The 13,090-nt window shown below is 39.3% G+C and overlaps 1 protein-coding gene across 2 annotated transcripts in view; it reads left to right on the top strand.

Moving 5' to 3' along the window:
• The window catches only part of JMY (junction mediating and regulatory protein, p53 cofactor), a 105,085-nt gene that overhangs the window by 74,806 nt on the left and 17,189 nt on the right, over window positions 1-13,090 (top strand). For both annotated transcript variants that reach the window (XR_013362212.1, XM_077866971.1), the window contains exons 5-7: window positions 4,113-4,278; window positions 5,047-5,234; window positions 8,475-8,561. Coding sequence is in view for 1 of the 2 variants with exons in the window: in XM_077866971.1 (XP_077723097.1) it covers window positions 4,113-4,278; window positions 5,047-5,234; window positions 8,475-8,561 (441 nt within the window). In the remaining variant the exon portion in view is untranslated. The remainder of the gene's footprint in view (window positions 1-4,112; window positions 4,279-5,046; window positions 5,235-8,474; window positions 8,562-13,090) is intronic.

The following is a 13,090-nucleotide window of genomic DNA, read 5'->3' as shown; positions in this document are numbered from 1 at the left end:
GTTTTCTGTGTGGTTTCATGATATTCTGTAATTCAGATAGGTATACAAGAAAGCTATTATATTGTTATTGTGCATGGTGGGAATGATCATCATTGGGGTCAGCAGTTAATGATGCACTTACATGGATGTGTGGATATTGACTTCATTTCCTTGCTAGATTTACTGTAAAAACTTATTTTGTTTTCTTTTCCATACTTACTATAATAGTGCTCCCTACTTTTGTCTGATGGAAAGGCCATCTTGTAGGAATTGGGAGAATTGAATAAGGCTCTGACATTGCTGGTATTACCTGGGTTATAGTGGGAAGGCAGTTTGTTTTGGGATCTTGGTATCGTAGTATCAAAAGTTTGTTTATTTAGAGGGTGACTGGGTGGCTCAGTAGGTTGAGCATCCAGCTCTTGTTTTTGGCTCAGGTTTTGATTTTGGTGTTGTGGAAGTGAGCCTGTTGTTGGGCTCTGCACCCAGTGGGGAGTGTGCCTGGGTTTTTCACTCTCCCCATTTTCCTCTGCCCCTCCCCTGGCGCATATGTGCTCGGGCTGTCCCCCCACCCATAATAAGTAGATAAATCTTTATTTAAAAGGTTTATTGTTTTATTCATGAGAGACACACAGAGAGAGGCAGAGACACAGGCAGAGGGAGAAGCAGGCTCGTCGCAGGGAGCCCCATGCAGGACTCGATCCCGAATCCTGGGATCACGCCTTGAGCCAAAGGCAGACGCTCAACCGCTGAGCCACCCAGGTGTCCCAAGTAAATAAATATTTTTAAAAAACGTTTATGCAGAAGGTAAAAGTTGAGCTGAGTAAAGTTTCAAGCTAGCAGAGTTTTCATTGGCCTTTGATTATCTCCTTTACGCACTCAACTTACTTTATAGGCTTCCTTCTTGCCCAGGGAAGCAGTGCCCTCACGCGTAAAAAAAGGTTCCCCAACTGTGTCACCTAAGTTCTCTGCACTGCTCCTTTGTCCAGAGTCAGTACTCCTTTCACTATGGATTCCCCTTCTCTTAAAATTCTGTGGTCAGCTGAAATGTAGGTATGGAAAAAATCAGTCTGAAAAATTACAGATAATATAGGGAAGAGATTTGGAGCAGCATAGCCTTCCCCTGCCTCTACATATCTTTCACTGAGGATTTCATCTCCATTTTAAAGTTTAAATAAACTTCAGAGGACAGTTTTGCCTTCCCAGATTTCCCTGACTTGTCTCTTATCTCTTTCTCCTTAGCATAGCCCATAAAATCCTTAAAACCGTTTTACTTGCCCCACGCCCACCACTCCCCTATTGTTTGTTTTCTCTCTCGGAGGTTGGGATTCAACAGATCCTTTGTCTGCACTTCTGCCTCTTTGCACTTCTGCCTTTGATAAGGTTTTGTCCTTCTTGAACCTTGTGATGGCAGATCACCTCTGGACAGCTTTGCTTTGTATAGAGCTCAATAAACCAGAAAGTTGGGGGGGTAAGGTCACTTCTTAATAAGAAAACACCCTTTCTCAGTTTGGTATTTGATATTGGCTGACAATGTAAAGGTACCTCAACAGGGGTGTCTCAGCTTCCTTCCTTAGCCAAAGTATTAGATAAGAGTCAAATTTGGAGAGTCCTGGGGTGGGGAGCCTTAGCACAGCATTATGAACATGGCACATAAATTGTTCTTTCCAGCTAGAGAAAACTAGAGACATTGGAGGTGCAACTAACAGCCTGGATTTCTACCGGTGTCCCTGGAACTGATCTTACATGAACGTTTTTAGACCAATTTATACTAAGGTTTCATCTTAACTGATTATAATTCCCTAAGAGAATAAAACCTTCTAACATTACATATTTTATGTGTATGCTGTGCTCACAGAAAGTGTGCTGCTGATAATGAAAGATTATGCATTCTGGAGCTAGTCTCCAAAGCTGGATAAGAGATCCAAGACCATGCGCGAAGGGATATTTATAATTTAAAGTGAGACTGGAAGTCTTGAAAGAAATTTTATGACTTAGGACAAAAACAGCAGGATTTGGGATCCCTGGGTGGCGCAGCGGTTTGGCGCCTGCCTTTGGCCCAGGGCACGATCCTGGAGACCCGGGATCGAATCCCACATCGGGCTCCCGGTGCATGGAGCCTGCTTCTCCATCTGCCTGTGTCTCTGCCTCTCTCTCTCTCTCTCTCTCTCTCTCTCTGTGACTATCATAAATAAATAAAAATTTAAAAAAAAAACAGCAGGATTTCATTTTGTCAACATTCTCTTCTTTAAAAAAACATTCTCCTCTAGAAGCCACTGTAATGAAAGCCTTTTGTGGTTTGTTCTGTATTTATTGTGTCTGTCAAAAAAATATATTCTAATGCACCAGGATCACTGATATGTATAATATCTGTATAGCATTTCTCACATTGTATTTAATTAACCAGATTATTATTTTTTTTAAATGTGTACCATTGTACACTTAGATCACAGCCCAACTATTGCCTTGCAGTGTTTTCTTTTAAGATTTTATTTATTTGAGAGAGAGTGAGCATGTGAGTACAAGTGGTTGGGAGAGACTCAGGAGAGGGGGAGAAGCAGAATCCCTGCTGAGCGTGGAGCATGACATGGGCCTTAATCTTAGGACCCTAAGATCATGACCTGAGCTAAAAACACGCTTAACCAACTGAGCCACTCAGGTACCCCATGTTGCTTTGCAGTTTAAAAGGACCTTGAAATTACGTGCTAAAAAAATCGTCTTTAGGGATCCCTGGGTGGCGCAGCGGTTTGGCGCCTGCCTTTGGCCCAGGGCGCGATCCTGGAGACCTGGGATCGAATCCCACGTTGGGCTCCCTGCATGGAGCCTGCTTCTCCCTCTGCCTGTGTCTCTGCCCCCCTCTCTCTCTCTCTGTGTGACCATCATAAATAAATAAAAATTTAAAAAAAAATTGTCTTTAGGTAAGACTGTGTTGAATATCTAGAACGTAAAGGCAAGGCTGGACTCTTGTTTAAAACATACTCTCTCTGTGTGCTAACATGTTTCACCAACCTTACAAGACAGGATTATTTTGCAGCAATATGAACTTTGTTGCCACAACTGTCCCAAAACTACTAGCCAAGTATCCCCTTAGTATTCTGGGACCCCAGATCACCTCTCACATGAGGTCACAAAATATTTCTTTCATTTTCCTCTGTTCCTCCATCTCTTTGGTAGTCATTTACTGGGATGCCACTTGAGGCCAGGGCCTTTTTCACCAAGGCTGCTAGTTCCCTCAGGGCACACTGGTGCCTGTAGTGTCTTGAAATTTCTAAGTGTGAACCTTTAAACTGCCAAAGTGATAGCACTGTATTCTTAGAAGAAATGTCCCCAAAGGAATGCTTTACTCTCTCCCATGCTTGTACTTCATAGCCTACTGAAAAGCCATTCTGTTAGCTCCTCATAGCTACCTTTCTCTGTGGATCCAAGTAGGAATCCACAGAAATAATGAGGTTGGGGACTAATACCTGAAGCATACCTTGCTGGTAGTAATTTCCTTCTAATGCCTGGCAAAATCTCTTCTCTTCAACTATTCAGGACCAAAACCCAGTCAACCAGCCAAGCAAACTTCCTGTAGGACCCTCCACCGCTTCATGAGACATGCTTAGAAATCTGAATTCCACCTGGGGTTCAATGTAGGATCCCGAGCGCATTTACTTAAAGATACTAATAGTTATCAATAGACACAGGGTTCCAGAAAATCAGTTATGTCATGCTGTTCTCACACCCGCTTACTTTATTCTTCATTCACCAGATTCTAGATCTTATCCAAGCTGTGACCATGGAGCACAACAACACAGCTCTGGATGTATTGAGAAACCAGACTTTCTATTCCTTGGTTGTAACCATCCCAGTCTGGCTTAATCTTATTCATTCATATATAATCTCATTCATCTATGGAAAGCAAAACTAAATAACTCAGAACATCCATTTTAAAAAAAAATAATTTATTCATAAGAAACACACAAAGACACAGGGAGAAGTAGGCTTTCTTTGGGGAGCCTGATGGCGAGACTTGATCCCAGGACCCCAGGATCTTGAAGTGAGCCACAGGCAGATGGTCTGAGCAACCCAGGTGCCCCAATTTATTATTTCTTGTCCCCACTAATTAAAAATGTTTTTTTTTCTTCTTCATGCAGATGCAGAGTTTGCAGGGTGGTACAGAAGCCATAGCCCGATTGGATCAGTTAGAAGCTGATTATTATGATCTGCAACTTCAGTTGTATGAAGTACAGTTTGAAATCCTGAAGTGTGAGGAGTTGTTATTGACAGCACAACTGGAAAGCATCAAAAGACTTATATCAGGTACAGTGTGCATTCAACTATGTAAATCCAGGAAAAATTGAATACATAGAGAAGATAGATCTATTTGTCAGCTATATTTCTTCAAACTGTTGAGACTAAAAAAAAAGTTTCAACATAGAACATTTTAGAGGAGCTCTTAAACTCCAGTCATTTAGTAGACTGAGCAGTATTATTAGCTTTGTAAAATACTTTGTAAGGTTGTTACAGCTAGAAAATTTTTGAATTTGGAGAATGATACGTAACAGTTACTGAGCACTTAAATAAATGCATGCCAGACACTGTTAAGTACTTTCTAAACACACTATGACCCGAGAAGGTATATTTCCTAATAATCACTTTTTTACAGAGAAGTTAAGAGGTCATGAGTTCAAGCCCCTTGATGGGTGTATAGCTTATTGGGGGTGGGGGCGGGGGGAAAGGAATCAGGTACTTAACCAGGATCAAACTGAGTCTTCTAAAAAAAAAGTTTGGGGCACCTGGGTGGTTCAGTTGGTTAACGGTCTGCCCTCAGCTCATTTCCTGATCCCGGGGTCCTGGAATCGAGCCCCATTGGGCTCCTTGCTCAGCAGGGATTCTGCTGCTCCCTATCCTTCTGCCTACATGCAGCTCCCTCTGCTTGTGCTCTGTCAAATAAGTAAAATCCTTAAACAAAATAAAACAAAACAAAAAAACAGAGGTTACAGAGCCAATAAGTTAATTAGAATCTTGTTCTGTCTGGCTTTGTAGCCCATGCTCTTAACTCTACCCTTCATTGTTCTTCTGTTACAGAAAAGAGAGATGAAGTGGTATACTATGACACTTACGAAAGCATGGAGGCCATGCTGGAGAAGGAAGAGATGGCAGCGTCTGTGCACTTACAGAGAGAAGAGCTACAGAAACTTCAGCAGAAAGCACGCCAGCTGGAAGCAAGACGTGGACGGGTTTCAGCCAAGAAAGCCTACCTCAGAAATAAAAAGGTATAATAGGTATTTATTGAATAGACAGCCTTAATTTTAAACCTTGCTTTTAGTCATTACTTAGTCCTTGACCCATATCTAATAATTCTAACCCATCTGTCACTAAAATTTGCATGTTTGTCTGTGTAAGATTCTATTATTTGACAGAGAGAAAGAGTCAGAGAGTACAAGCAGGAGGAATGGCAGAGAAAGAGGGAGAAGCAGACTCCCTACTGAGCAGGGAGCCCGACACAGGGCTCGATCACGGGACCCTGGGATCAAGGCCTAAGCTGAAGGCAGATGCTTAATCGGCTGAGCCAACCAAGTGCCCCTAATACTTGCATGTTTTTTTTTAATTTATTTTTTTATTTTTTTAAAGGTTATTTATTTATTAATGAGAGACAGAGAGAGAGAGGCAGAGACACAGGCAGAGGGAGAAGCAGGCTCCATGCAGGGAGCCCGAGACGGGACTTGATCCCGGGTTTCGGGGATCACACTGTGGGCTGATGGCGGCACTAAACTGCTAAGCCACCGGGGTTGCCCTACTTGAATGTTTTAAAACTAAGAGTTACCTCTTCTCAATCCTCAGGCCGTTATATTTAACATGTAGTTTTCTGAAGAAAACACATTAGGATAGCTAGTGAAAACACATTAGGATAGCTGTTTACCTATGGTAGTCTGAAAAGTACTGAAAGTAACTGTGCTAAAGGCCATGACTGTAGGAAAGTAAATGCAGCTCCTGGCTCATTATTTTATTTTTTTAATTTTAAAAAAGATTTCCTTTATCCACCTAAGAGAGAGAGCACAAATGGGGACAGTGAGAGGAAGAAGCAGACTACCTACTGACTTAGTCTGGTGTGGGGCTAGATCCCAGAATCCTGGGATCACAACCTGAGCCAAAGGCAGATACTTAACCCGCTGAGCCACCCAGCAACCCCCTCCCCCCCTCCCCAGCTCACTATTTAAGAAGCTCAGTGCTGTTCAAAAATTAAGTCTTGGTTTTGACCTCAGTCTTGAAGGAATTATATAGATTAATCTAAATCTGAGGTAGGAGAAGTCACCCCCAGAGGATCTGCTGGTTTATACCAGCAGCCCCAGATCTGCCGCAACCCATCACATCGCATAGAATTGGGGGTTCTGAATGGTCTTGCCTTCCCCCATCCTTATCCCCCATACCTCCAAGCCTACCACTTGGGGTGACAAGTCTGCAGAAAGGAGTGGCAAAAGATGGTTGGAATGAGTGTAAATTAGAAAGACTAAGTCATAAAAAGAAAGCTAATGAGAACATGAAACTATGCCTCTCCATGTAACATCGTTCTGTAATCCTTTTCTCCATGTCAACATATAGTCACAGGGTGCTTGTTTTATCCAGCATCCGCCATAGAATTTCATGCCCAAGTGTAGTTCTGATTGTAAATAAATCATGTCTTGCCTCTCCTCTTGAAAAAACAAAGACAGTCTCTGGCTATGCCATGAGGACTTGAAGTCTATGCTTTGTGATTGGGTTTTTTAAGAATAATAATAGAAATAGCATTATTCTTTATGCATTTTTATATTCTTTAATGATATCAGTAATTAAATGAGATGATAATCTTTTACCTGAAGTCAAAAAAGCTCCAAAAATCAAAAGCGTTCTTATGCTTGGTGTGGTGACAACCCAGACCTGAGCTGAGAGGAAGTTGTCCCCCCCCCCCCCCTTTTTTTTTTTAAAAGATTTATTTATTTATTCATGATAGACATAGAGAGAGGCAGAGACACAGGAGGAGGGAGAAGCAGGCTTCATGCCGGGAGCCTGATGTGGGACTCGATCCCGGTACTCCAGGATTGCGCCCTGGGCCAAAGGCAGGCGCCAAACCACTGAGTCACCCAGGGATTCCCGGAAGTTGTCCCTTTTTTTTTTATTTTTTAATTTTTTAATTTTTTTATTTATTTATGATAGTCACAGAGAGAGAGAGAGAGAGAGAGGCAGAGACACAGGCCGAGGGAGAAGCAGGCTCCATGCACCGGGAGCCTGACGTGGGACTCGATCCCGGGTCTCCACGATCGCGCCCTGGGCCAAAGGCAGGCGCCAAACCGCTGCGCCACCCAGGGATCCCGGAAGTTGTCCCTTTTATAGTCCTTTTGACTTTTCACGTATTTCACTGCAAAAAATAGTACTATTATTTATAGGGTGCTGCTTCAGATCCTGCTGGAGTTACTGGGTAATGTATACGCACCATGCCACCTCTGTAAAATCTGAAACTAAGGGATCTGTATTCTCATTTGATAATCAAAGGAACTATGGCTCCTGGTAGTTAAGTAAATCACCCAAGGAAAGTCAGGTAGTTAGGCACAAAGGTAGGATTCTTAGTTTGTGTGATTTTCTTTTTTTTTTAGAAACCTGATCCATTGTATCACTTTATCATTTTACTTATATATAGTATTATCTTTGTTATCCTTTAGAGACTGTCCTAAAGAGGTTAATTTTAGGGTCTATACTGTTAGGCAATAGTTATCCGCACGTGAGTGGATGATACAGTTGCTTTATTTATTTATTAATTTTTAAAAGATTTTATTTATTCATGAGGGACAGAATGAGAGAGAAAGGCAGAGACACAGGCAGAGGGAGAAGCAGGCTCCATGCAGGGAGCCCGATGTGGGACTCGATCCTGGGACTCCAGGATCACACCCTGGACCGAAGGCAGGCAATAAACTGCTGAGCCACCCGGGCATCCCGATACAGTTGCTTTAAAATATAGTTCTGACTTTTTATTTTTAAGGTCTCTTTTCACTCAGTCTCTGACCTTAAGATACAAATTTCATACTGTTTAAGCCACTCCAGGCAAATCGTGTTCTTCAACTCATCAAAGTTTAAGAATACAGACTTTAAGCCAAGAGTTATATATCCTTTCTTGCCCAGACTAGTTTAAAGAGTACAATAAGACTTAGAATCCACAGACTAAAGTGCTAAAAAAGAGCTTTGAGATTATCTAAGGACACCCTCTTCCACTGTCTTGCTGCATCCCTCCCCATTTAAAAAAAAAAAAAAAAAAAGGATTCTAGAGAAGTTAATACCTTTTTTTTTTTTAAGTTCCTAATGATTTGTTGGAAGCATAAGCTGCTTTAGTACTCTAGATGAGAAGCCAGAGGTGGCTTTTACTTGATGTTTTGCTATGTAGGTATATGTTAAAATTAAAATTAAAGCCAATAAGATAAATTCTGGTGTGATGTTTTGAGTCTTTCAGGTTTCACTCTATTAAAACGCGTTTTATGTATTTATAGGAAATTTGTATTGCAAAACACAATGAAAAGTTCCAACAGCGCCTTCGGAGTGAAGATGAGTATAGAACCCATCACACAGTACAACTAGTAAGTTTGGACTCTAAAGACTTAGAAGAAAACTTTGATTTTTAGATGTCTCAAAGTGAATAAGATTGATAGAGAATAAGAAAATGTGAGTAACTAGATGTTAGCATTTATTCCATATATGTGTATATGTGAACTTATGTAGTTCAATATATATCCATACATATATATACACTTAGAACAGTTTTACACAAATTGAGTAGATTGTATAGACATTTCCTGTATTCCTCCACACATGCACACTGTCTGCTAACCAAAGAGTGCTACCTTTGTTACAGCCAGTGACTCAGCACTGATACATCATTATCACTCAAAGTCCATAGTTGACATTGCAGCTCATTCTTGGTAGTGTATATTCTATTGGTTTGGCAAATGTATAGTGATATGAATCCACCATTATAACGTCACACAGAATATTTTCACCATCCTCAAAATGTCCTGTGTTCTACCTATTGATCACCCCCTCTCTTCAATCCTCTGGCAACCATTATCTTTTTACTGTCTCTACAGTTTTGCCTTTTCTAAAATGTTCAATTGGAATTTATGTAGTCTTTTCAGATTGGCATAACTTACTAATATGCATTTAAGATTCCTCCATGCATTTTGTTTTTCTTTCTCCATGCACGTTCATGGCTTGATAGTTCATTTCTTTTTTAGTGCCGGATAATATTCCATCATCTTGGTATGCTGCAGTTTATTGATTCACCTATAGAGATAGGTTGGTTACTCCCAACGTTTGGCCATTATTAATAAAGTTGCTATAAACATTCATAAAGGTTTTTGCGTGTACTTAAGTTTTCATGTTTTGGATAAATTATATCAAGGAGCACTATTGTTGGATCATGAGGTGAGAGTTGATTTGATTTTGTAGGAAACTGAAACTGTCTTCCAGAGTGGCTGTACCATTTTGTGTTACCAGCAGTGAATGAAAGTTCCTGTTGCTCCATTTACCAGCATTTGGTATTGTCAGTGTTTTTGTTTTTAATTTTAGTCATTGTAATTAGGCATGTGGTGGTAATTGATTGTTTAGTTTGCAGTTCCCTAATGTTGTATGATAATGAGCCTCTGTTTATAATGCTTTTTTTTGTCATCTCTGTCTTCTTTACTAAGGTTATGTCCATATCTTTTGCTGATCTTTTAATTGAATTTTTTAAATCTGTTCTGGTTAACAAGCCTTTATCACATAGGGTTTTTGCAAATATTTTCTCCCAGTGTGTGGCTTGTCTTTTCATTCTCTTGACAGAATCTCTTGCAGAAGAGAATTTTATTTTAATTTAAATTTTTATGTTAATGAAGTCCAGATTAGCAATTCTTTCCTTCAGGGGTTATACTTCTGGTATTATATCTTAAAAGTCCATTCTCAATTGTAAGGTCATCTATATCTATATATCTCCTATGTTGTGAGAGCTTTAAGTTGCATTTTACATTTAAGTCTTTGATCTGTTTTGAGTTAATGTATGTGAAGGTTATAAGCCACAAGCCTTAAATGTGAATGTCTAGTTGTTCCAACACCATTTCTTTAAAAAACAAAACTTTCATTTCTCCATTGGATTGCCTTTGCTCTTGGGTTAAAGATCAGTTGATTAAATATGTTTGGGTCTGTTTGTGCTCTGTGTTCTTTTATATTGACTAGATCTTTTGCCTCTCCAAAGCTAGTCAGTAATCAAAAATCAATCAGCAGTTTTAGCACCCGCCTTCGGCCCAGGGTGTGATCCTGGAGACCTGGGATCAAGTCCCACGTCGGGCTCCTTGCGTGGAACCTGCTTCCCTCTCTGCCCCTCTCTCTCTCTCTCTCTCTCTCTCTCTCTCTCTCTGTGTGTGTGTGTGTCTCTCATGAATAAGTAAATAAAATCTTTAAAAAAAAAAAAAAAAGCAACTGAGATTTTGACTAAGATTACATCACATCTTTGGGTTAATTTTGGAAATAATTATACTTTAACAATATTGAGTCTTCCTATCTAACCAAGGAATAGCTCTCCATTTATTTAGATCTTCTTTGATTTCTTCTGTAAGTTTTATAGTTTGCCTCATACAGATGCTATATATATTTATATGTATACCTAAGATTTATATCTAAATTAGTAGATTTGTGCCTAACTCTTTCCTTTTTTGGTGGTAACATAAATAGTTTTTAATATTAAACTTGAGATGTTCATTGCTCTTATATTAAAGGCAGTTGACTTTTACATGTCAACCTTTTACTCTAACTGAGCTGTAATCACTTATTAGTTCCAGGAGTTTTTGTTTTTCTGTTGGTTCTTTTAGGTTTTCTACATGAACAGTCTTGTCATTTGAGAATGAAGTCAATCTATGTATCTTTTATTTACTCTTCTTGTTCCATTATATAGGACTTCCAGTACGGTGCTGAAAAGAAATGGTGAGAAAGGGGACATCTTTGTCTTTTCCTGATCTTAACAAGAACGCTTCTAGTGTCTCACTATTAACTACCATGCTTAGCTATAGGATTGTTCGGTAGATATTCCTTATCAAATTGAGCAGGTTCTTCTCTATATGTGAGGTACTGAGATCATTAGTTCGTTTTTTAAAAAATTGTATTAGCTTTCTTCTACTCCCAGTATTGCTGTACCTCATTATGTCTGCAGTATATTATCCTGATAGTAGTCTTTTCAGACATACGTATCTTAGATTACTCAACCATTAATTTTGATTTCATTGAATAGAAATATTGACATGACAATATCACTATATATGCTTTAGTATCATCCTAAAGGCCAAATGGCTTTAATATGTATTAATCCTGTAAGCTCATTTTGGCATATGTTTAAGCCATTCCTTACTCTTGATTTTAAACACATAAAAGTAGTAGCCAAACTACCCATAAAACTGTAAGATTCATCATTCTCCAAGAAACTATAAATAACAAAATTATTTCTTGTACTTTTATTTTTTATGTTTAAAAATCTTTTATTTATTCATGAGAGGCACAGAGAGAGAGACATAAGCAGAGGGAAAAGCAGGCTCCCTGTGGGAATCCTGATGCTGAGCTCAAACCCAGGATCCTGGGATCACAACCTGAGCCAAAGGCAGATGCTCAACCACTGAGCCACCCAGGTGCCCTGTACTTTTATTTTTTAATGTCCTTTTCATAGATCATAAGTTACCTTGTAAAGGATAATGGGCCAGCCTAACAGAGTAATAGGAATGCCCCCTATCACCATCTGTACCTGTGCTGTCAGATTGTTGTTGAGATTCCATGCTTAGTTGTTACTTGCTTTAGGAAGATGTTGGCTTCTGATGAAATACCACTACTTTGGTAGATGTAGTAGCTAATTATTTTTTTAGAATGAATATCAAATCCTTTCTCCAGGAGTTTTTTTAAGGCAAAGAAGAGTTAAAAAAAAAAAAAATCAAGAAATTGACATTTGAGGGGATCTCAAAGATAAATGTCATCTGCCTTATATATGTTTTTAATCTTTTTTTTAAGATTTTATTTATTTATTCATAGAGATGCAGAGAGAGAGAGAGAGGGAGGGAGGGAGGGAGGAAGGCAGAGACACAGGCAGAGGGAGAAGCAGGCTCCATGCAGGGAGCCTGACATGGGACTCGATCCCGGGACTCCAGGATCATGCCCTGGGCTGCAGGCGGCGATAAACCGCTGCGCCACCGGGGCTGCCCTGTCATCTGCCTTATAATTCTGCCTAATACCAGCTTTGGAAATGCTAGGTGTGGAAGAATGAGCCCATTAACCATCTCATCTTTAATATGCCTAACTGTAGGAAAAGGCATATTTGGCCTACATTAAATCATTGTTTTTTAAAGTTAGCTTTGAACCACCTTTATTAAAATCTCTTGGGTGGTTTAAAATGTACATTCCTATGTATTAACATTATTGTCTGAAAAATTTCTTCTGGAAATTCTTGCAAATTAAATATTTAACAAAGACTAAGGAAGTCTATTTTAATATTTGTCAGTAAACTCTCTAAAACAGAATAAAGAAAATGTAAAGCCCCCCTCCCCCCCCCCTTTTTAGAGCTGAGAGACAAATTGAGTAAGAGAAGGAATGGTGGTGGGGAAACAAGTCATTTTTTCCCTCATTAAAAAAGTGCATTCTTGTTTTATGTAATCATACTAATAACTGAAGGGTTTCACTTCAAGAAAGTACAAACAGAAGACTTAAGCTGAGGTGTATGGAAACTGATCAGGACTTTTAAGACTATTTTACTTAAAATGGTTTTCTAGAAACTGTTTTTGACAGTTTTCAAAAATCGAGATATTTTACATATAACATTGTGTCAATTTAAGATGCAGGGTACTGATTTGATACAGTCCTATTGCAGTATGATTGCCATTGCTAACATCTCTGGTATCACATAATTCCTTATAGTTAAGATGTAGTCTCTTAGCTACACTGGTGTTCATAATAGTCTTTTTTTTTTTTCTAACTGAAGATTTTTAAAAATTGAAGTGTAGCTGACGTTACATTAGTTTCAGGTGTACAACATAGTGTTCTGACAATTCTATATATTATGCTATACTCATCACAAATGTAGTTGGCATCTGTCACCACACAG

This window comes from Canis aureus, chromosome 2 (assembly GCF_053574225.1).
Source record: "Canis aureus isolate CA01 chromosome 2, VMU_Caureus_v.1.0, whole genome shotgun sequence".
In the NCBI taxonomy this organism is placed as follows: domain Eukaryota; kingdom Metazoa; phylum Chordata; class Mammalia; order Carnivora; family Canidae; genus Canis; species Canis aureus.
The sequence above is the reverse complement of the archived record's forward strand: the minus strand, read 5'-3'. Positions and strand labels throughout refer to the sequence as shown.